Source organism: Capra hircus, chromosome 24, assembly GCF_001704415.2.
Source record: "Capra hircus breed San Clemente chromosome 24, ASM170441v1, whole genome shotgun sequence".
Classification (NCBI taxonomy): domain Eukaryota; kingdom Metazoa; phylum Chordata; class Mammalia; order Artiodactyla; family Bovidae; genus Capra; species Capra hircus.
In genome coordinates, this window is record NC_030831.1 from 30739586 (window position 1) to 30764472 (window position 24887).

At 45.3% G+C, this 24887-nt stretch overlaps 1 protein-coding gene across 4 annotated transcripts in view; it reads left to right on the forward strand.

Annotated features, from left to right (window-relative positions):
* The window catches only part of KCTD1 (potassium channel tetramerization domain containing 1), a 206317-nt gene extending 182375 nt beyond the window's left edge, over window positions 1-23942 (forward strand). For 3 of the 4 annotated variants that reach the window (XM_018039651.1, XM_018039652.1, XM_018039650.1), the window contains exons 3-5: window positions 999-1143; window positions 18309-18614; window positions 22967-23942. In XM_018039651.1, the coding sequence (XP_017895140.1) occupies window positions 999-1143; window positions 18309-18614; window positions 22967-23125 (610 nt within the window). In that variant the 3' untranslated portion in view covers window positions 23126-23942. The remainder of the gene's footprint in view (window positions 1-998; window positions 1144-18308; window positions 18615-22966) is intronic. The other variant, XR_001917179.1, reaches the window with a different exon arrangement.

Sequence of the window (24887 nt, forward strand, 5' to 3'; positions counted from 1 at the left end):
TCCTGCCTACACTTTTAATGAAAGTCAAATGTACCTCTTGGCAAAGGAAGAGATTTCAAGTGTGTAAATTCTATTTTCTGATACAGGATATTTATTTTTCATTAGCCAGCCCTCTAGTTGTTCATAGTATAGATGTGACCACTTTCTATTAACTGAGTGTATGCTAAAGTGTATGGGTTCAACCTGCCTTAAAGAGATGAATGATATTGGATACAAAATGCTTTAACTATAGCACCCTTTTCAAATGTTAACTGTAAACAGGAAACACATATTATGGATTCCTGTTTTTAAAAATTACCCATTGCCACTTATGTTCCAGAACTAGGTCACATTTTTTGGGTGGTCAAATGTTTATATTTTATAATGATTCCTGGCTGTTACAAATGATTTTTGCTGAGACCTAGGAAACTAGACTGCATATTGTTAATGAAAAACATATACTCTTAGATGAGAGATATTCTCAGTGATTCATTTTTATAATTAAATGTAGATGTTAGCATATAGATATTGCTTTACTTTTAGAAAATATGGGACTTATGGGTAGGGAAATCTCAGAAAACAGATTTCTTAAAAACAAAAATGCACTTTTTTTTTGTAGACTCTGTTTAAAAGATACTTGGGAGCAATCATACTTTTTTTTTTAATGGCAGAGAAGGTTGTTTTAAGTAACACAGAGGGAAAGACATGATCTTCCATTAAAGTGACAGCACTTAGCCATAATCACCATGTCAGGAACATCTTCTTTACAGGTAAAAGACACTGAATAATAGAATTTACTTGAGAAAGCCTGCGACTACTTTGAATTGTCTGGTCTTGAGATATTTATCAAGCAGGGGCCAGTACTTCTCAGGGAACCATAACTACGTAGCGGGTGATTTTCCCTGACTGCCATCTTCAAAAGTGCTGCCTTTGACAGTGACACAAAACAGTAGCTTTCAGTCTTAGTGGCCGAACGATTGATTCTAATTGTCTTCACTGTTCCCTCTTTCCTATCACAGAATCGGAAGACTTTTTGATGGTACAGAGCCCATTGTTTTGGACAGTCTCAAACAGCACTATTTCATTGACAGAGATGGACAGATGTTCAGATATATCTTGAATTTTCTACGAACATCAAAACTCCTCATTCCTGATGATTTCAAGGTGAGGGATTCATATTAAATTAACAACAGCCTAAATATGTGCTTTTTTTTTTTAATGTGCTCCCCAAAATATTTCTAGCTTTACATTTTTAACATACACCAACTTTAATGGCATCAGAGGTTTCTGATGGTTATACCATCTATGTGGAATAAATTATATGGTCATTGATGTTTACAGCCAAAAGAGGGTGGCTTTTATGTGAAGAATAGAATTACAGTCTATTTTAATACATTGAAAATGAATTGATTATATTCAAAGGTTATCTCTGATAAGTCTTAGGTAGAGAATAAAAGGAAACCTCTTTAGCTTAATAAAGACTTTTTCTCCCAGAAATTTGAAGCAAGCATTATGCTTACCAGTAAAATTTTAGAGTTGTTCCCTTTCAAAATTACTAACAAGTGTTAGACTTAGTCCTACAAGGTGCTGGAAACTCTAAGCAGTGAAATTAGACAACAAAAAGAAATAGAAAGGGAAAAAAAAAAGAAATAGAAAGGGTTAATATTAGAAGGGAATATATAAAAGTGTTATCTTTGCAGCTCCTTAATACTTCTCTGAATAGAAGATTCTAAAGAATCAACTAAATATCATTAAAACGAATAAAGAACTCATTAAAGCATCCATATTCAAGGTCCCAATATATTGCAGTTAATAGCTTACTACCAAAGCCAATCATAAAATGTAATGGGAAAATATACCACTTACAGTAGCAACAAAAATTATAACACCCAGGAATAAACTTAAGAAATATGCAAAGTCTGATTAAGAAAACTATAAATCACTACATGCAAGTTTAAAACAAGAATAAATGAAGGGACATTCGTGTTCTTGGATGAGAAGCCTCAATATTGGTGAGATGTCAGCTATGCTCAGACTATCTTATACATTCAGTGCAAACCCACTTAAGTCATAGATTTTTTTCAATGAAATTTGACCCATTTATAAAATTTGTATAGAAGAAAAAAAAAGGCTTAAGAATAGCTTAAAAAGTGATATTGTACAGCAGAAACCAACACAACATTTTAAAGCAGTTATCCTCCAATTTTAAAAAAAGAATAGCTAAAAAATATTTGGTGGTTATAGAAATGGTGGACAATGGTGGATGTTTCATATCAGACATCACAACATACTACAGTGATACAGTGATAAGAAAGTGTGATCCTAATAGATGCTAAAATTCACATGTAGATCAATGGAAAAAAAACAGGATTGGGAGAGAGATGTGTGTGTATGTTGGAATTTGATATATCATCAATGTGGTATTTCAAATTGGTGGGAAATGAAAAGAATAGTCAGTAATTGGCACTGAGATAGCTGAAACCAAGACCTTTGGAAAAAATGTAAAGCCAGAGCCCTGTCTGTATCATAAGTTAGTAGAAATTCCAGGGATAAACACAAAACGTAAAGCTATAGAAGTATTAGAAGAAAATAAAAAGAAATTCCACAAAAGTATAATTGTTAGGCAGAGAAGACCTACTTGAGCAAAACTTAACTACCCAGAAGGCATCCTTAAAAAAAGGAACAAACTTGCTGATTTAAAGACACTATATACAAATAAAACACAAGTGTCAGATGAGGAGAAATATTTACAGTGAAAAATTAATATCCATCATAAAAGAGCTCCTAAACATCTACAATATTCTGGCCACCTGATGTGAAGAACTGACTCTATGGAAAAGACCCTGTTGCTAGGAAAGATTGAAGGCAGGAGAAGGGGACGACAGAGGATGGGATGGTTGGATGGCATCACCGAGTCAAAAGACATGAGTTTGAGCCAACTCTAGGAGTTGATGATGGACAGGGAGGCCTGGAGTCCATGGGGTCGCAAAGAGTCAGACACGACTGAGCAAGTGAACTGAACTGAAACATCTACAAGAAGCATGGAAACAACCCAATGGAAAACATTTAAAAATATATACAAGTTTCTCAAAAGAACAGAAATTTCCACTAAATGTTTGAAAATATATTCAATCTCTTTAGTATCAAAGAAGCAGAACTTAAATATATATCAGATTGGCCAATCTGGCAAAACTTTATATCAGGTTGGCAAAAATTTAAAACATTGGTAATACATAGTATTGAGGATCAGTGTGGTTGGGAGTGAAAACTATTAAATGTTTTTGGAAGACAGTTTAGTGGTAGTGCTGTGTGCTTATTCACTCAGTCGTATCTGACTCATTGCAACCCCATGGACTGAAGCCTGCCAAGCTCCTCTGTTTATGGTGATTCTCCAGGCAAGAGTACTGGAGTGGGTTGCCATGCCCTCCTCCAGGGGAATGTTCCCAATGCAAGGGTCAAACTCAGGTCTGTCTCATTGCAGGTGGATTCTTGCAATCCAGGGAAGCCCAAGATATCGTATTGAGGAACAGTATGTTTGGGAGTGAAAACTATTAAATACTTTTGGAGGACAAGTTAGTGGTAGTTTCAAAATTTTTAAATTATAGCAATTTCATGTCTATTCATTTCTAGAAGTAACACATAAATATTCAGATATATATACTTGGAATGTTTAACAATTCTGTGTCTTTTCATTTATTTCTAGAAAATATTCAAAGATACATGTACATAGAACATTTACTATAGTTATATTTGTTATAGCAAAACTGGACACAATTAAAAATGCTTAACAATGGCAGATGGTTACAAAATATTATAGAATATTCTTACTATGGATTAGTTGATGTATGGGGAAAAAAACAAGATTTTATTCAATGAAAATATTAAGTTGTAGAATATGTATAGTATGTTTCTATTCATGTAAAAATTATGCATGCTGCTGCTGCTGCTAAATCGCTTCAGTCGTGTCTGACTCTGTGCGACCCCATAGACAGCAGCCCACCAAGCTCCCCTGTCCCTGGGATTCTCCAGGCAAGAACACTGGAGGGGGTTGCCATTTCCTTCTCCAAAGCATGAAAGTGAAAAGTGAAAGTGAAGTCGCTCAGTCGTGTCTGACTCCTAGTGACCCCATGGACTGCAGCCTACCAGGCTCCTCCATCCAAGGGATTTTCCAGGCAAGAGTACTGGAGTGGGGTGCCAAAATTATGCATATATGTGTATAAATAGATAGAAAATGATATAGAAGTGCCAAGTCATGTCCAACTCTGTGCAGTCCCAAGGACTGTATCCCTCCAAGCTCCTCTGTCCATGGGATTCTTCAGGCAAGAATACTGGAGTGGGTTGCCATTTCCTCCTCAGGGGATCTTTCTGATCCAGGGATCAAACCCGGATCTCTTTCATCTCCTGCACTGGCAGGTGGGTTCTTTACCACTGAACCAAGATCTTAAAATTAACAGGGATCTGAAGGGCCTCTCATCCACCCTCTCCTTCAGGACTTTGAACAGTGGGGCCTGTGCCAGGCATGATTAGCCATATGGAAAAGAGTATAGAAGAGTCGTGTCATGTACACATGTCGCTTCCATGAGAACAATATACGCTTGGCAGAAAACTAAGAGTGATAACTGCAGTGAGCGTGTGGAGCTCCCTGCAGCCCTGGAATGAGTTGGAGGAATTCTCCTGGCCCTGCTGCTCCCCAGTCAGTGGCAGTTCCTGGGAACCTTCCAGAGCCGGCCTCTCTTGGTGTTGAGCCCAGTTCCAGCGTTTACAGATGTGGGAAGTTGGTTTGTGCAACGTGGCTCCTAAGTGAAAGTTGGCAGCTTTATCAGTGATGGTCTCTTCCAACTCGGAAAGGAAACTGTCTTGCGGGTCTGTAATATGGCGCCTTACTAGGCGGTTTTCAAGGGTGCTTTTCACTGTATACATGCTTCTCTCCGTGTGCCCTTTCCTGCCGGCCCGCGAGTCTTCTTTTTTCTTGGCGGGGCCCAGGGGATAGTTGGCCATGAGTCATGCAGGATCTTACCTCCCCAACCAGAGATTGAACCCACAGCCCCTGCATTGGAATGTGAAGTCTTAGCCACTGGACCACCAGGGAGGTCTCCAGAGGGCAAGTCTTCTGTCTCCAGCCCTCAGGCTAGAGCTGGGGACACACCTGCTCAGCCAAGCAGAGCCAGCCAGTAGATGGTAGACAGCAGGCCTCATGTTTCCGGGCCCACTGGCTGCAGAGTTGAGCATCTCCACCCACTTCCCACACCAGCTGCCATGGAAGAAGGTGAAAGAAAGAGGCAGAAAGTGAGGGCTGCTGCTAGAAAGCAGGCAGAGGCCCCCCGTGGAGATGCACAGAAGTAAAGGGAGGAGTGGGGGAGGGGAGAGGTGGCTGCGCGAGGGCGGGGGGGCTTTGGGGGTGACCCCAGCCTCTCTGCAGACCCAGAGCCCCAGGTGGCAGGCGTTAGGGCTGGTAGAGCAAGTCGGGCCAGTAGAGAAAGGACACCAAGTGTGATACCCGGGCAGCCACCGGGCCAAAGGTGCTTACCCTCTGATGTTTTCCTAAAAGGAAGGCACTGGGACTTGGGTAGGGGGTAGAGGAGAAATGTCACCTTTATTTCTCTTTTTCAGAACCTTTACCTAGATCGTTCATGGCCTCTTTAACCTGAGCTGCCCACCCAGGAGCTGGCCAGGCCCGCCTCCTCATCCCCACTACCAAACCAGCTCCTCTTCCTTTGTGTCCTATCTCAGGAAAATGCCAGAATCTGCCTTTCTGCTCCAGTCCCGCCCCTCCCACATCCATCCATCCATCGGCCCATAGAACGCTCCAGATACTTCTGGAATCAATCCACACCTCTTATCCCCACTCCCTGGTCCAAGGTCCGGCAGCTCAGATGACTCATCACTGGTCTCCTCTCTTCCACCCGTACTCCTTCTCCTCCACTCTCCATGTTGAAACCAGGAGACACTTCTTTTCATTAAACTTTCTGGGATCATTGTAGATCCTCATGAAGTTGTTAGAAACAGTAGAGGGATCCCAGTTCTCCCTGGTGTAACTTCTTGCTGAATCTTACCACAGCCTCGCAGTGGGATGTCGACCCTGATGCAGTCAAGGTCAAAACACTTCCATCATGGCCAGGTCCCCTCCTGTTGCCCTTCTATGGCCATGCCTTCGTCCCTGTTCCCTCCCTATATCTCCCACCCCATCTCTCACCTAGGGACACTTATAAAAAACAAACTGCATTGTGACTTGCTCCTGCTTCAGACTCACTCTGCAGGGGCTTCCCATTCATTGCTCATGGAGCAAAGCAGCACAGCCCTGTCAGAGCCCCCGAGACCCCTGCCCATTTGGCTCTTACACCTGTGCCCCACCATCTTCTTGTCCCCCTTCAGAGCAGACGGCTCCGTCTGTCTGATGCTCTTTCCCTGACCTTGATTTATCGCTTGTGATTGTTTAGTCCCTAAGTCCTGTCCGACTCTTTTGCGACTCCATGGACAGCAGCCCGCCAGGCTCCTCTGTCCATGAGATTTCCCAGGCAAGAGTACTGGAGTGGGTTGACATTTCCTTCTCCAGGGGATTTTCCCGATCCAGGGATCAAACCTACATCTCTTGCTTGGCAGGTGGACTCTTTATCACTGAACCACCTAGGAAGCCCTATTTATCACTTACTGCTGCTGCTGCTGAGTCGCTTCAGTCGTGTCCGACTCTGTGCGACCCCATAGACGGCAGCCCACCAGGCTCCCCCATCCCTGGGATTCTCCAGGCAAGAACACTGGAGTGGGTTGCCATTGCCTTCTCCAGGTGGTGCTAGTGGTAAGAGATGTGAGTGCTCTGACAGTCACCTTGTGACCCTGAGGTGACAAGCATGAGGCCAGAACGTCAACACTGAAGATGACAAAACAGAAAGACAGCGTCCTGTCCCTGATAACATCACTGGGCAGATACCACTGCCAACAGTCAGGGACCTCTGACTTCTCATGTGAGAAAAACAAGTCTCCCTTAGTTTAAGGTGCTGTTGACTGGCTATTTCGACGCTTGTGGCTGATGTTTAATATCACAGTTGTGTGCACGCACGTGTGCTCAGTGACTTCAGTCGTGTTCGACTCTTTGTGACCCAATGGGCTGCAGCCTACCAGGCTCCTCTGTCCATGGAATTTCCCAGGCAAGCCAGTGTGCCTCAGGTTGGCTAGGCCCTCATGCCACAACTGCCGAGCCCAGTCACCTCACCCAGAGATCCTGTGTGCTGCAGCTAAGACCCAATGCAGCCAAAAATAAAATAAATAAAAATATTTTAAAACCTTATAGGACTAAATGGAAAATATAAAGCCTGTACGTATGTAACATCATCCTAAGCTACTTGTGTGGCTAATATATTAATTTATAATTTCCATTATTAAAAGAGATACAGATGCCAGGGAATATAAAACAATTTATGGTGAACCACAGTGAGAAACTGGTAATAGCCATGAGTTTCTAGTTGCATTCTGTTCCAAAAACAGAGCTAGGCATTTTAAACACATTTAAATGTCGCAGGCATTATTTTTTCCTCCAAGAACATTCAAGTTAGACCTTCAGAAAGACTGCATGGGAGTTAAGCTGTAACCTATTCCAGAGGACAGTTCCTTGAGGACTCAACCTGTCACCCCCCTGGTGAGGATGGGATGGGTGCTTCTCTGCACCGTGGTGCTCCCTTGGGATTCCAGAGCCCTGGAATTGAAGACCTGTCATTCATCAAGGCTAAGCACAGAACACACCCTTTAATTGCCTATGGATTCAACTGTAGCCCACGCTTGGGGGAAGACGAAAAGTACTTCAGATGAACCTCACGTGTCCCAGAGTTCTGAAATGTTTCCCACAGAACCTCTGGGTGACAGGCTGTAAAATACAGGGAGTCGGGAACCTGGTGGAGCAGAAGGAGAACAGGAGCTGTACTGGCTGATGATGGGAGCGCGTGTACCGCAGATCGTGTGAATCACAAGCGCAGGCACAGGCAGATGGCTCATCCTGCCCCTTCCTGAGCAGTACAGTAGTGCTTTCTTCCTCGGCAGAGTTTATTTCCTGACCTTGGGAAAGGGACACAGCATCCATCTCTCTTCCTGGTTTTGCAGGGAACACATTCCTTGATTACCTGCCCCCCTACCCCCCCACCCCACCCCCACCGACCCCCACTCCCACCCCCTGTCTCCAGCTGTTTCATGCTGGCTGAGCACATTCCTGCGATCTTGAAATCACAGCATCCTCAGCCCCTGAAAATCTCATTCTGCAAATGTGCTGTCTGAGCCAGATACCCATTTAACAATTTAGATAATTTCATACTTCAGAACACCACTTAAGTGGCAGCTGCTTGTGCCTTGCTCCCGCTGAAAGATGTTGCAATCGCTTCTCTAGATAAGTGATTGTACAACTCTCTGCTGGGTTTTATTGTGAAGACTGTCCGTCTTCCCTTCATTTCCCGCCCCCACCTCCATTACACTGACTCATTCATCACTGTTCTCTTTTCTGCTCACACCCATGCATGCATAGGTGTGTGTGGGTACACACATGCATATACACACGTGCGTGCATGTACGTAAGCACACGTTTGTGATTCCCACTTCATCAGGAGTCCAGAGCTTTAGTTCCTCTTTTTAATGGAGAACCTCAGAATTATCCCTCTCTAGGCTTCTATTTTGAACATCTTTGGTAGGTGTCCGCCATGTTGCTGACATCTCTTTTGGTATCTGATGAATGTCTAGCCTTCTTAGATAAAGAAAAATGTGCCAGCTTAAGTAAAGAAAAATTTGCCAGCTTAAATCCCCAACTTACCTCTTCCTGGCTTAAGTTCAAAAGTCTATTAGTTGTTTCTAATAGCTATTTAATATTGTAGAAAAAGCATATGTACACTGTAGACAATTTGAAAATATAGATAAGCAAAAAAAAAAGTTTTAACAGTATATCCCACTCAGAGATTGCTGATGTTATTGATAAAACCTGAGTGCATAGACTTCTGGGTCTTTTTCTATGCTTATTTCAGATAATATCTCTATCTTTCCATTTTAGTAAATTTTATTTCCTCTAATTATGCAACCATATTCACATTTCCATGGTTGACCCCAAAAATGTCCTTTCTATTTGGTTTTCCTGAGTTGATATCTCATCTAAGACTTCACTGAATCTAGTTATGTCCGTACCTTTTTATTATCTCATATAATACCATTTTAGGGGCTTCCCTGGTGGCTCAGCAGTAAAGAATCCACCTCCCAAGCAGGAGACACGGATTCAATCCCTAGGTCAGGAAGATCCCCTGAGGAGGAAATGGCAACCCACTCCAGTGTTCTTGCCTGGAGAATCCCATGGACAGAGGAGCCTGGTGGGCTACAGTCTACGGGTTGCAAAGAGTTGGACGCAACTACACAATTGAGCATGCACGCACACAGTTCCGTTTTTATATGATGTTGACTTGCTAAAGAGACTGGCCAGTTGCCCTATGAAATGTCCCACCATCTGAATTTGCCTGGTTGCCTGATTATGGGAGCTCATTACTCTAGCTTCTCATTTCTCGTAAACTGCAATGTGTATCTAAAGATTTGATATGTTTAAGTGTACACTTTAGGCTTCCTTTTGGAAAGTTAGAGAGTTGAGAGTGGAGATGGTGGCAGGGAGAGAAGGGACTTCGCCACCACCTGTGTTTCCTTTACTGGCCATCATTTAAATCATAGGCTGGGCATCCGTGCCCCAGGTAAACAAGAGTGGTCAGGAGGAGCCAGAAGCCAATGGCACCGAACAGGGAGGAAGCCTCCTGGCAAGAAGTCCCAAGCAGCAAGGGAAATGCAGTAAGTGGACCAGTCCTTCCAGGCTTTGAGGAAAAGAAAGGCGTAGGGGGGTGGGGACGGGAATAGGCAAGGCACAGAGGGGTTTTAGGGCAGTGAAACCGCCTTGTATGATATTATAATGGTGGATACATGTCATCAGACATTTGTTTAAACTCACACAATGGCAAACAGCAAGAGTGAACCCTAATGAGGACTTTGAGTGGGTATGTGGGTCAGTGTAGGTCCATAGATTGTGACACATGGTCCCCTCATGAGGGATGTCGAAGTTGGGGGAGGCTGTTCATGTGTAGGGTTAAGGGGACATGTGGGAAATCTGTATACTTTGTGCTCTATTTTGCCCTGAACAAAACTGCTCTAAAAAATCAGTATGGGGAGGAAGGGAGGGAAGATTGCAGAGCCAGGGAAATTAAGAATTTTAGAAGTCCCAAACCTCCAACACTGAAAAAACTGTGGTGGCCCACGCTCTCAAAAAATATTTTTTTAAGGAAAGTTTTATGGGGATCTGTTTTTTGTTTATGATAACTACTGCATGAATGCTCTTGATGAAATGTAATATGAAAAATACTTTCATTTCCCCTCATTTTCTTGGCACCTCCTCTTGGCAAGTGCCCTGATACATACATGCCCTGCCATCTTGGGAAGCAAGCCGAGGGATCCCATGGCCCAGGAGCAGGATCCCATGTCCCTAGCGTGGGTAGGAGGAGGGCTTCTAGATCTCTGTGGGGGGAGCTGGGCGCATTTCCCACCAAAAAGCCTTCGCAATGCCCACAGTGCCTAGCTTGGCAGCTGCACATAGACAAGTCTTAAAATGCATGAATGAGTGGCTGAGTTGCCTTTTGAGTGGAAGGACCCATAAAACTTCAGGTACCTTAGGAGTGAAATAAGCCTTTGAACTTTTTTGTGGAACTGGAAGCTGCGTGTTGAGGCTGAGTAATGGCCCCCAAAGGCGTCTGCATTCTAATCCCCAGAACCTGTGAGTGTCACCTTACCTGCCATAAAGAGACCATGCAGATGTGATTAAGTTTAAGAGCCAGTGAGCTGGGGAGATTATCCATGATAATCCAGGCGGGCCCAGTGGAACCACAGGAGTTTTCAGAAGTGAAAGAGGAAGGCAGGAGGTCAGAGTCAGAGAAGATGTGAGGAAGGAAGTGGTGTGATGGCTGGACAGGAGCCAGGGGGACAGGGCTGCCTCTGGAAGCTGGAAAATATTTTCCCCTCGCCTCCGGAAGGAAAGTGGCCCTGCCAACACCCCGACTTTAGCCCCAGGAGACCCATTTCAGATTTGTGACCTCCAGAACTCTTAAGAGAATAAATCTGTGCTGTTTCCAACCAGCAAATTTGTGGTAATCTCTGACAGCAGCAGTAGGAAAGCAGTGCACTGCGTATATCACTTTCCTCCCTGTAGGAAAAATGTCTTCTGAATTCAAATATTTAATCAAGGAATAAACTTTTGAAACATGGTCCATATGCCTCTTAGAGTCTGCTCACATTTACTTTCCTGTTCTGTGTACGTCTCTCCGGGGTCTCAGGGAAGCTCAGTGGAGTCACCTGTAAAATGAGATCTGGATCTTTCTGCTTCTCAAAACTATTGCAAATCTCAGAAAAGTTTTTTAATTTAAAAAATGTGTGTTCTAGGACTTTAAAATTATTTCAGCATGAAAAGGTCTATGAATAACCTCTCTTTTACTGAGAGATATGAGAGATACTGAGAGGCTGAGAGATATGGTTGATGCTGTCTTAATGAGAAAAGGTAACATCGGCCTGGGAGTGGAGAAGGTGATGGCATCTAGAACATTTTGGACTCACTTTGCTGAAAGCAGAGGCGATGCTTTGGATTCGCTTCCTTCATAAGAAAAACGGGGGCCAAACCTGCTGTGGTTCCGTAAACACCTCACCTGCCCGTCTCCAGGAGGCTGAGTTGTCCAGAGTTTGCAAGAGTTGACAAAAGGAAGGCAGACATCATCAGATAGGAACTGAGGCTTCAGGGAAAATGACTTCAAAAGAGATTGAGAGACCAAAGAGATAACCACAAGGCCAGAAAGCCTAAAAGGAAACAGGATAATCTCTAAAAAATGTGAAATTGAGACAGTATAATTGTGTGATTGCTATTGAGGAAAGAAAGGAGAGTGGCGGTGGAGGCGGGCTGTTCTGGAGGGAGTTCTCTGATGAGATGGGAGGCAGCGTTAGGAAGCAAACAGAAGTGAAAGTCGCTCAGTTGTGTCCGACTCTTTGCAACCCCATGGACTGTAGCATTCATGGAATTTTCCAGGCCAGAATACTGGAATGGGTAGCCTTTCCCTTCTCCAGGGGATCTTTTGAACCCAGGTCTCCTGCATTGCAGGCAGATTCTTTACCAGCTGAGCCACAAGGGAAACCCAGGAAGCAGAGGACTGATACAAAGGAGCTTGCCTAGAAAAAGATGGCAAGCGTGAGCTTAGCCATGCAGGAGATGGTAACAACAGAAGCTACCTTTTTGGTTCTAGGGCTGACGGAGGACCATACTGGGAGGCAAGCTGGCATGGGGAGCTGATAGCTGCACCAAGTGCATGTGCTCAGCCCTTCTCCAGCCTTCGCTCCCCCAGCGTGAAAGGTGGTTCCGCCCTGCAGATCAGTGGAAAAGGAGGAAATGGGGCCAAGGTAGTCAAGAGAGACTAAAAGAACACCAGGTGGCTTGAGGTGGTTCAAGGCTAGGTCCATGAGATGACATCCTGTCTGCCGGTTGACCTTCAGAGGAACCCTTTTAATCCTTCACTTGAATGACCCCTAGCAAGATCCTTGAGACATCACTGAGCAGGGCCAAAATCCTGATAAGCGCCAGTGTTTCCCTAATTTTCCCAGAGCAGATAATGATAACTGTGAGCAATGGCACCCCACTCCAGTACTCGTGCCTGGAAAATCCCATGGACGGAGAAGCCTGGTAAGCTGCAGTCCATGGGGTCGCTACAAGTCGGACACAACTGAGCGACTTCACTTTCTCTTTTCACTTTCATGCATTGGAGCAGGAAATGGCAACCCACTCCAGCATTCTTGCCTGGAGAATCCCAGGGACGAGGGAGCCTGGTGGGCTGCCGTCTATGGGGTCACGCAGAATTGGACACGACTGAAGCGACTCAGCAGCAGTGAGCAACTTAGGTAGAAAGGAGCTGTCAGTCCTTGGGCAGATTTCAGAATGGATTATTACACACCTGGCTTGTGAACTCAGAGATAAAAAAAGAGGCGGTCCAAGTCAGTGTAGGGCTTGTAACCCAAGCCCTTTAGTCTCATTACTTTGGGGTTATGGTAGACAAACTTGCAGGTCTGGGCTTTGTCATGGAGACAGACTCATAGTTTAGCAGAGTCGGAAGCAACTTGAATGCAATTGATCCCCCTCAATTGACAGATAAGTAGCCTGGAGCCCTAAACAGTTACGGGGAGTCTCTGGCAATATGGCAGCTTGGAGCCCCTTGCACACCTCCAGCCTTCCCCACGGAGTCCCATCCAAATGCACAGTATTTCCAAAAGGTGTCTAACAGATGCCACAGTTAGGAGCTGGATTATAGGTTGTATAACCACTTGGCATTCTGAATCTAGAGACTAAATTTATGACCCAAGAGTCAGCTTGAACAAAGGCTTGTAGGTAGCCCTGTCCTGTCTGTACTTTAAAAAATGATTCACACATAGAAACAGAACACCCAGTTCAAAATGACACCAAAAAATGAGAGGGAGACCAAGAACGTTGGGTAAAAGAATCTGAATTTTCTCGTTACCCTGGAACAAGTCCAGAATCTCCAGTATGTAATTTAAAGAGGGATAAGTAATAGAGGATTTAAAATTGTTCACAAATGCTGAATGAGGGAGATCTAGCTGTGCAAAAAAAAGAGGTGTAGGAATTCCCACTCTGAGGGAATGTGAATAGAGTAATGGGACTTTGGGGCTTCCAGGAAAACTAATAGGACCTTATGCTGTGTGGAGGGCAGAATAAGGCCTCCCAAAGGCATCCGTGGGGACCTCCCAGTGGTCCAGTCTTAACAACTTCGCCTTCCAAAGCAGGGGGTATGGGTTCCATACTGGTTGGGAAGCTAAGATTGGTCAGGAAGCTAAGATTCCACATGCCCTGGGGCCAAGAAACCAAAACATAAAACAGAAGCAGTATTGTAACAAATTCAGTAAAGACTTTTAAAATGGCCCACATCAAAAAATCTTTTAAAAAGATTAAAAAAAAAAAAGACATCCATGTCCTCATTCCTGGAAGCTATGAGGATGTCACCTCACATGGTAATAGGTCCTTTGCAGGTGTGATTAGATTAAGGATCTTGAGATGGGAATATTATCTTGGATAATCCAGGTGAAGCCAGCGTACTCAAAGGTCCTTACAAGTGAAAGGAGGTGAAGGGTCAGAGTAAGAGGAGAAGACGGGACAATAGAAGCAGAGGGGGCTGTGGTGCTGGACCGGAAGCCGAGGGTTGCAGGCCACCTCTGGAAGCCGGAAAAGCCAAGGAAATGGATTCTCCCATAGAGCCTCCAGGATAAACACAGCTGTGATGACCCAACTTGGACTTCTGACTTCCGGAACAGGAGAATAAACAAGTGCTGCTTTAAACTACTAAACAGGTGCTAATTGTTACCACAGCAACTGAGAACTAATGCAGACTGAATTCACGGTGGCTTCAGTGTCCAGCCAGGTTGTATGAAAGTTGATGATGCGCTCTTTAGAGCATGTCTGAAATGTTAGGTTCTGTTCTGGTCTGGGTGTTAGGAAGGCTGTTGGCAAGTTCAAGTGCAAGTGAGCCTTGAACAATGTGAGGATTAGGAGTGCCAACCCTGCATGCAGCTGGCCCCCTCCCTGTGTCTGTAGTTTCGCCTCCGCAGATTCAACCAAACCACAGATCATGTAACATCATGGTACATAGTTAGTGGGAGAATCCCATCTGTAAGTGGGCCCCATGTAGTTCAAAGCTGTATTAAGGGCCAGCTGTAGCTACCAGACGTTGAAGAACTTTGAAGTCCTAACAAATGATTAGGAGCTGAAACAACTGGGTGTTTTCAGCCTGAATAATATTAGGACATAACAGTTATCTTCAAATGTTTGAAGGGTTAACTTGTCAAAGATTAAGATGGCTGAAACTCCAGAGGGTGGAATTAAGAACAAGTAAGTTGAAGTTAACAGGAAATTCAGGTCATTCTAACGAAGACATTTACAACAATCAGAGCTGCAAACAAAATAAATACTGTGCCTTATTAGGTGATAAGCATCAAACATTCAGTCAGGGGTTGAGTGGTCATAACTCAGTGATGTTAGAAAGGATTCCTGCGCAGGGTCAAGGCTGGTCAAGAAGACTGCTGTGAGCACCTTTGGCCTTTCCTGGTGGCTCGGTGGTAAAGAATCCGCCTTCCAGTGTAGGAGACACGGGTTCGATCCCTGATCCAGGAAGATCCCACTTGCCACAGAGCAACAAGCCCTGTGCACCACAGCTGTTGAGTCTGTGCTCTAGAGTCTGGGAACCACAACTACTGAGCCCACACACAACTGCTGAAGCCTCTGTACCCTAGAGCCCATGCTCTGCAAGAAGAGAAGCCACTGCAACGCGAAGGCCCTGCGCCACAACTAGGGAGTAGGCCCCCCTGCTCGCCGCAACTACAGAAATGCCCACACAGCAGTGAAGACTCACAGCCAGAAATAAATAGAAGTATTTAAAGGAAACAAAGATTTAAAGACTTGATGGCACCCTTTCAGAAGTCCAGATTCTTTCTTGTGTTAAAGCTTGTAATTAAATCTCACAGGGAAATAAAAAGCAGTAGCAGAAGTTCTCACTTCTATCGCTTGTGTAACTAACTCTCAATAATGTTCTTACATTTCCTTGAGAGCCGTCATCTTGATGAGTAAGTAAAGTACTAAGGTTGGTATCTTGCAGTTGGTGGCCTTCAAAGACGGCCAGGGCGTGGTAGTGGAGACCCCGGGTGGACTGGGAGGAACCTGCAGACCCCACTCCTACCCTCAGGCTGGGCTGGGCTGAGGGGCTCGGCTCTGCCCTAAGAGCGGCCACGCCTCAGCTTGGTTCTCAACACCAAACTAAACAGCAGCTCCTGTGAGTCAGGAGGCAGAGCAGGTGAAATGAGATGATGGGAGAAAAGGGTGGCTCCCCTGCAGGGAGCCAGGGCTCCCATAGTGATGGGGTTGCTAGGAGACGACAGTAGAGCAGCAGCCCCTTCTGGTGACCTGCGTCCGCGGTTGCGGTTTCTACGCGGCCCGAGTTTCTCTCTTCCGAAGGCAGTGATCCAGCAGGGGCTCACTTGTTCTTTTCCTGCTCCTCCAAACTGTTTTCTCTGGAAGGCTTGAATAATGTCACCGCTGCTATTTGCAAAAAAGAGCGAAGTGCCAAATAAAGCAGTCCCCTGTGGTTACCCTCCCTCCTGCCCCGTCCCGTCTCGAGGCCTCTGGTGGCACTCAGGCCCTGGGCTCAGGCATTGGCTCTCCATGCAAGGCCCCGGGCACTGCCTGCCAGCTCCAGCCTGTTGGAAGGAAGGCAGCATGCCTGTCAGTGATTAAAATGTTCTCAGCCAGCGTGTCTGGACAAGCATCCACTTATCTTACAGCCAGAGATGATTGTGGCCATAGTTACGTTTAGACATAATATTGACCTGCTTGATAACATTGTTCCTAAGCTTCTGCCTCCTGCTCGGCCTCTCTTGTCCTCCCGTTCCATGGCTTGTATGTATTTTAATAGAGTTTTTAAGACAAGAGGAAAGAAACCACTCCCGAAGACTGGGTGCCTGTGCTTTCAGAAGTAGGTTACTTTCCTTTCCTGCACTGCTATCTTTTTTCTTTTTTTAAACTTTTTATTTTACTCTGGAGTATAGCCTATTAACAGCACTGTGATAGTTTCAGGTGGACAGCAAAAGGATTCAGCCATACATAGACATGTATCCATTCTTTCCCAAGGGCTTCCCAGGTGGCCTTAGTGGTAAAGAATCCACCCGCCAGTGTAGGAGACTGAAGAGACTCAGGTTCGATCGCTGGGTCAGGAAGATCCCCTGGAGAAGGGAATGGCAGCCCACTCCAGTATTCTTGCCTGGTGAATCCCATAGAGAAGAGCCTGGTGGGCTACAGTCCATGGGGTTGCAAAGAGTTGGACATGACTGAGCATGCACATTCTCCCCTAAACACTCCTCCCGTCCAGGCTGCAACATAACATTAAGCAGAATTCCTGTGGTATACAGTTGATCCTTGTTATTTATCTCTTTTAAATATAGCAGTGTGTACGTGTCCATCCCAAACTCCCTAACTATCCCTGCGCCCCATTCTTCCCCCCAGCAGCTGTAAGTTCATTCTCTCAAGTCTGTGAGTCTGTTTCTGTTTTGTAAATAAGTTCATTTGTGCCATTTCTTTTTTAGATTTCCTCATATAAGGGATGTCAGTTGATATTTCTCCTCTGTCTGACTTAACTTCACTCAGTATGACAATCTCTGGGTCTCTCCACGTTGCTGCAGATGGCACTATTTCATGCTTTTTAATGGCCGAGTAACGTTCCATTGAATGCATGTGCCACACTTTTTTATCCATTCCTCTGTCGATGGACGTTGAGGTTGCTTCCGTGTCTCGGCTGCTGTGAACAGTGCTGCAGGGAGCACTGGGGCCTGCACCACCATCTTGCAGGAGCCCAGGCCGGAGGTTGTCTGCCTCTCTCGCTTTGTGATGGGGGCACGGAGAGCTGGCAGAGGTCAGTGCAACGCCCACCAGCCTCTCTCAAACCCTCGCCCATCCATAAGTAGAAGCAGGCGCCCATTCCCTAGCTCTCCACCCCTGCTTGTGCTGTGGCCCTGCCCTCCCCCTCCTCGAGAAGTTCTAGAGCTGCCACTGCAGGTGACGAGGAGCATAGACTCAGGGTGAACAGGGCACAGCTATGCCTCTGTCCCCCCAATGCATATGCACGCCCCATCCAGAGGCTATAACGTGGGGTCTCAACAACACAGTCAAACTCTAAATGCCCAAAGGCATTTTCCTACAGAAAGACAAAAGTCTTGGTGAATCCTTTCACACACTAGTTTTCTCATCAGCAAAATGGGAATAAAAATGATTCCCAAATCACTGGGTATGGTAGGACTACCTACCTATGGGGATGGTAGGACTTAATTCATGGAACGTGTCCCACCTAACCCGTATTACCCTTGTGTGCTAAGTCACTCAGTCATGTCCAGCTCTTTGCAACCCCATGTCCGTGGGATTCTCCTGTCATGATTACTGGAGTGGGTTGCTGTTCCCTCCTCCGGGGGATCTTCCCAACACAGGGATCAAACCCTCGTCTCTTATGTCTCCTGCATTGGCAGGCGGGTTCTCTACCACTAGTGCCACCTGGGGAGCCCAGTTATTACTCCTAACTCCTGTTATAATCACTGAATTAATGAGTGAATGCAAATTGTCTCTACAAATAAAAAATTTACACCCAGATTTGAATATCAAAATAACAGAGGTAAGAAATTCACCCCCCTATATGTGGACATACTCAGTACCTTATGTTTGCATTTTTAAGTATGAGCTACCTTTTTTTTTTCCTTTTAAGGACTACACTTTGTTATATGAAGAGGCAAAATATTTTCAGCTCCAGCCCATGCTGTTGGAGATGGAAAGATGGAAGCAGGACAGAGAAAGTGGCCGCTTTTCAAGGCCCTGCGAGTGCCTCGTGGTGCGTGTGGCCCCAGACCTCGGAGAGAGGATCACGCTCAGCGGAGACAAATCCTTGATAGAAGAAGTGTTCCCGGAGATTGGCGACGTGATGTGCAACTCCGTCAACGCGGGCTGGAATCACGACTCTACGCACGTCATCAGGTTTCCGCTGAATGGCTACTGTCACCTCAACTCAGTCCAGGTACCGCGTCGTCACGCGCCGTGTGGCTGCCAGGGTCCTCTCGGTGCTGGTTACTCACCCTTGTCTTCATGGCGTGCGTTTCCTCCAAGGTGCTGGAGACCCATCACATGGTAACACTTCTGCCGGGCCGGTGAACTCTTCACCCCTCTACAGCAGGGGTCCCCAGCCTCCAGGATCTGAGGTGGAGCAGATGTGATAATAGGAGGAAAAAAGTGCCCAGTAAATGTAATGCGCTTGAATCCTCCTGAAACTGTCTGCTCCCCCGGTGAGGGGAAAACCTCTCTTCCACAAAAACAGTCCGTGGTGCCGAAAAGGTCAGGGACTGCTGCTCTGTGGCCTTCATCCAGTCATGCCACAAACATTTACTGAGCGCCCGCTGTGTGCCGGGTGCTGGTATGAACACTGGAGATACAGAGGGAAGGAAACAGGCCACAGCTGTCTTTTCATGGTGGCCGGGCAAACCGTCACCCTCCTCAGTGTTGAGCAGGTAGTGAGAAGAGGATGCTGGGGCTGAGTATCCTGGAGGGGTGGGGGGCATCTAGTCCTGAGGCTCCCCAGGTAGGGGCACGTGCTTGATGTATTGAGGAACATCGGGAAAACCAGTGAGGCTTGAAGGCAGTGAAGGTGGGGTGGGGAGCGCCGAGACCCCCAGTGCAGACTGTGGAGGGCCTCACAGAGGGTAGGAAGCACTCTGGGATTCTTCGTGTTGGTTTTTTTGGGGCTTGATTCCCTCGCTTGTGTGAATCAAATGGAAAGTCGTTTGAGGATTTGAGCAAGTCGACATGTTGTAACTCGTATTTGAAAATGAATACTCCAGCGGCAGGTAGAAACCAGGGTGAGCAGGGGGACCAGTTAGAAAGTGGGTCCGAGCAATAACTGAGAAGTGTCCGACTCTGAATATCTTTTTTTTTTCAGCTGTGCCATGCAGGTGTTCCAACGCGTGTTCCCAAACTAGTCCACTCTTTAGCAAAATCAAGCAGGCACACACTTGCCATACCACATACATGTTCACAAGTGCCATTATGGCTTGATGAACAGAATACTGAATGATGTCTTAAAATGGTTGTGTGGGAGGGCTTCCCTGGTGGTCCAGCATTGCCTTGCAGTGTGGGGGACTCAGGTTCAATCTCTGGTCAGGAAACGAAGGTCCCACGTGTGGCAGGGGAACAAGACGAGATGCAGCCAAATCAGTAAATAAATCTTTTTAAAAAAATTGTCCCATGAACAAATTTCAGCTTCTGTTTTCATTTTTATTTTTAAGATGTTTTTGGCCTTGCTACAGGCTTGTGGGATCTCTGTGTCCCCACCTGGGACTTCCCCATTCAATGGACGCACAGAGTCTTAACCACTGGACTGACACGGAATTCCCATAGTAATTTTTGTTTGTTTGTTTGTTTTGTTTGAGGGGCAATCTTCCCACTGCTTAGGGGAATCTTAGTTCCCTGACTAGGACTTGAACCCAAGCCCTCAGCACTGAGAGAGCGCAGTCCTGACCACTGGACCACCCTGAATATCTTGAACATAGAGCTGGCAAGGTTTTCTGATAATGGCTTCGAGCTACAGGCTAGAAGCCAAGGATGACTATGAGTTTTGATGGAGAAAGGGGATGAATGGAATTAGCATCTTTTGAGGTAGAGACGTTTATGGGAGGAGAAGACGACTTAAGGGCAGAATTCAGAAGTTGGGTTTACACAGTGTGAGGGGCCATGTGCCTTAGACACTGGTGGGTGTGATCACTGTCGTGACTGATGTGTGCCAGCCCTGGGCTAAGTGCTTTGTCTTTTTACACCAAACCTAACAGGTTGGCACTATTAATTCTGTGTCTTGCTGATGAGAAAACAAAGCACACCTGGGTCTTGACTCCAGGTCTGTGTAACTCAGTGGAAATCCATGGGGTGACTTCATTGGAGTGGACCCATGACTTTATTCAGTATTGAGCCAACAAAAACTCCCCCCAGACTCCAAGACTAGAAGCACCCAATACCATTCTGCCTCTTGAGGATGGTTTCCCAGCTGTTTATAGTTTTTGAATTTTGTGAATAGATGGCTGAGAGCAGAGCAGCAGGAGACTGCCGACCCTGAGCGCTGGGCTGCAGGAGGAAGGTACACACCCTAGACGCAGCCCTGGGCTGCACAGGTGCAGAGGCACAGCTGAGCTGCCCGGTGCCGCTCCTGAGCGGGGCCTCCAGAGCCTGAAATCTCTCCCACCCGTGCCCTGCCCCCGGCCCTCTCTAGGCAGCATTTCATCACTTCTCCAGGGCCCCGCCCCAGAATAACTATCAGACATTCACAAGCTTGACATGTTGCCCCGTCATTCGAGTCTGATCAGAGGTGGGTTTTTATCTGTGTTAACGTCGTCATACGACATGGCCATACTAGCTCCTGCCCCATCTAGAGGACAGGCCCAGTCCTCTAGGTGCTCAGAGGCTTCGGGCTAAGGCACAGGAGCAATGTATCTGCTGGAGCGATTTCAATATTCCCAAATGATCACTGACTTTAAGGAATTTTGCTATTAACAAGTTGATACTTAAAGAAGAATGGCCAAGAAGCATAAGCTGTCTGCATTACATGGGAATAAGTTTTACCACCTCCAAGGTAACCTTGGATTGATCATATTGCATAATTATCATATTATGCATATTAGATCCTCTGGGGAGGCAGCTTAGGAATGTCCTTATAAGAGCAATCCAACAACCTAACAACACTGAGAGACAAATGATATCCGAGATAAGTTCTTTATTGCTCAACTTCCTCTACCTTCCTAATTCCTCTCCTTATCAAGATGAATCCTTTCCAGGGTGGTGATTTGGCCGAGCAAACTAGTGTGTTTCTTGTTGACAAGCTACATTCCTGCCTTTACTGGGGAGATCTTAGAGTGAGCTGTTCTTCACCTTTTTATTCACCTGCCACCAAAACACATCTTCATGTGCTTACTTTTAAACTTAGAGATTGTTTTCTTTATTGTGTCCTTTTGCTGCCTGGTAGGCATATGATTGTAAATTTATGTACAGAAGTAGATGCTGCAGGGAAGAGTGTTCATTTTGTTCTCATAAGGACTTGCTTGGGTTTTTTTTAATTTGCCAGCATTTGAAGTTTTAATTTTTAGAAAGTATATTCTTGCTTTCCAAACATATCTAATTAGCTGTTTTGCAAAATAGCAGATTATATTCCATGTAAAAGTAGGCACCCCAAAAAGTAATAGTTAAAAAAAAGACGTAGTAAGGGATCCATGGTATATCACATTTTGAAAGTTATTTGATAGTATTTCACTTAACTCCAAAAAAAAAAAAAAATTGAGCCAAGCATTTTTTAAAAGTTATGATTGAATCATCTTGCCTTTAGAGTGGTATAGAAATAATTTAACTATATCCAGAATTCTGGCAGGGAACATTTGCAAGTCTAATATTTGTTAGATTCCCAAAGAAGCATACTGCTGTAGATCAGTTTCCTGTATTTTTGTGTATGTAAGAGTTGCAAGAACTCTTCCCTGCATTCAAGAGTGTCAGACAAGTAATGACAAACCCAGGGATCTTTCTGGCATTAGGTATTTGGTTTCAAAATCAGATTCCATTATAAATACCTATTGACTATATGAGAAATTTTGGGGTGTTTTCTAATATAGGACATATATAAAGAACCATCACATTTATTCTTGCCTCTCTGGATACACACTAGGCAATAAATCTGTTTCAAATGTCACAACTTGAAAAGCTGTAGATAAACCTTGACTGTCTTTAATAGTCCATTTCTTCTGCTGTTGAAATTGTATCGGTCGTCCAGGCTGAAATATATAAACTCAGTGTCAGGCAGTTAGAACAGTAGCTGAATCAAGACTGGATGAGTTGAGGCTGAATCACTGATGAAGTACATTCAGATAATATCACTGTCTCTCCATAGTCTTTATCATCTCATCGAACATGTTAGTGGTAAATGAGCTTTGAAATGTGAACTCTCTTTCTGCAGACAAGATGGCATTGCAAAAAACATGGGATTTCAGGCCAAAGAGACCTGAGATGGAAACCCAGTTCCATCACTTACTAGGTATAAGCCTCAGTTTTCTCATCTGTCAAGTGGACCAACTCCACCCGTTATGCCAGGTGGTTGTATGAGTGAATAACTTGGCATATGTGGAGCTAGCTTATGAAGGCACATTGTAGGTATTAGAAACGTTTGCTCGCTCCCTCCTGCCTTTGAATCCAGAGTCTTGGAAAACAGAAACTCAGAGAGACTCAGGGCTTGGATAAGATGGATTCAAGCTGCACTTGTCAAACCATGGGACAGTCTTTGGGCTATTTACGTGGCCAAAGGACCTAACTGGCCCCTAACCAGATGCTTGTCTCGACCCCTCACAGGTCCTCGAGAGGTTGCAGCAAAGAGGATTTGAAGTCGTGGGCTCCTGTGGGGGAGGCGTGGACTCATCTCAGTTCAGCGAATACGTCCTGCGGCGGGAACTGAGGCGGACGCCCCGTGGACCCTCTGTCATCCGGATAAAGCAAGAGCCTCTGGACTAGATGGACATATTTCTTCTGCCAAAAGGAGAAAAACATACACCACAAATAACGCAAACACAAAAAGGGACATTCATGTGCAGTTGGGACAGCAAACCGAATCTTGGACCTAAAGTTGAATAAAAGACACATTTATATCCAGTAGAGACCACACCTGTATTCATATGGGAACAATTGGAATAGTGATATCCTCAAGGTGTAAAAAATATATAAATATATATATATATGTCAAAAGGTAGGAAATGCAAAAAGAAAAAAGGTGGTAGCCACAGTTGGTGCTGTGATGGCCGTGAAGTGTCCTGGGCCTCCCGAGGCCTCTGACCAATAAACAAGCCATGAGCAATGAGGACGAATCTCCCTACGGTTTCCATTGCCAACAGCCATCCATTGTTTCTTTTTCCTTTGTCTTTCTTTTTCCTTTGAAAACAAAAACACCTAGAATCGCATTTCTTTGCGTATGGAAGTTTCATGTCTCTCTTTAGATGGGGGACCGAGCAGAACTTAAAAAAAAAAAAACTCTCATGAGCACACTGCATTTGAAAGACGTGAGACATGAAATTTTAAATGTAGTTTGTACAGAAGTCACACTTTTTTGTCCGCCTCACCGATGTGAACATTACTTTGTTTTTAAACTGATCAGTTTTGCAAAGGGGCCAGAATTATTCCTTGTTAGAGTTGCTCCAGTTTGAGTCTGCTGCTTTCCTACAATTTTTCAAATTTTATAATGTATTAAATACAATAAACTCTGTTTAAAAAATAAGGTCTGTGTGAGATACACATGTTGGGGTGAGGCTGTAGTCAAATGAAATTTTTCTATTTTAAAATTTTCTGTGTGGAGTGTCAAAAATAGACCTAAAAGCTGAAGCCAGTGTTGAGATCAAAACCCACTCGAGAATAAGGATGTTGACCCTTGTTCTGAATGGTTCTGTTCCCACTAGTAAGGTTTGGGTCCCATGCTTCTGCATTGGTGAGCAAGATAAACCTTTCTTGTGAGTTTACCAATTCCAGTCAACTCCCAGAGCAAACCGCACCCAAACGTAGCAGCCGACAGCACCATTTTATTCTCTCTCCAGATTCTGGGCTCCTCTTGTGTGGACTGGCCTGGCCTGGGCTTCTTGGGCTGCACACGATGTCATCTGGGGCATGGATAGCTGTGGATGGCACCTTTGAGGCTGCCAATCCCTGCTGGCTGGCCATGGGCCTCCCCGAGTGGCTTGGGCCCCAGCCAGCCTGGGAGCTAGGTTCTAAGAGGAGGGAAGGAAGCCATGGTCCCCTGGAAGGCCAGGCCTGCAGCTGCCTGATGCACTTCTGCAGGGATGTGTTAATTTAGCAGATACGGAGCCAGCCCCGATTCAAGGAAGGGAGGGGAATGAAACCCACCTTTGGTCACTGGGGAGGCGACCAAGAATTTGTAGCCAACCTGAATCTACCATAACACCTGTCCAAAAAAATCCTCAAAGTAGGGCATTAATGGCTTTGGAAGAAGTAGGGAAAATCTCAGGTTCAGAATGATCAGTTTCTTATCAGCCAGGGAGGTGAGAAACCCGAGATGTCGACACCACTTCGGAATTGAGCCCTCAGCTTTTCCAACGTAGTAGTGATTCTGGAGGCTCCTCTGTCAGCCCTGCCATCACCTTTCTTCCCCACTTCCTCCTCCTCATTCCAGACCCTCAAAAATAAACCTGGCATGATGGATGATAAGATTGACAGGTAAACTATAATGTGTTTCTGCTGCAGAGATGTTCCTGTGGTGATGGGCTATTTC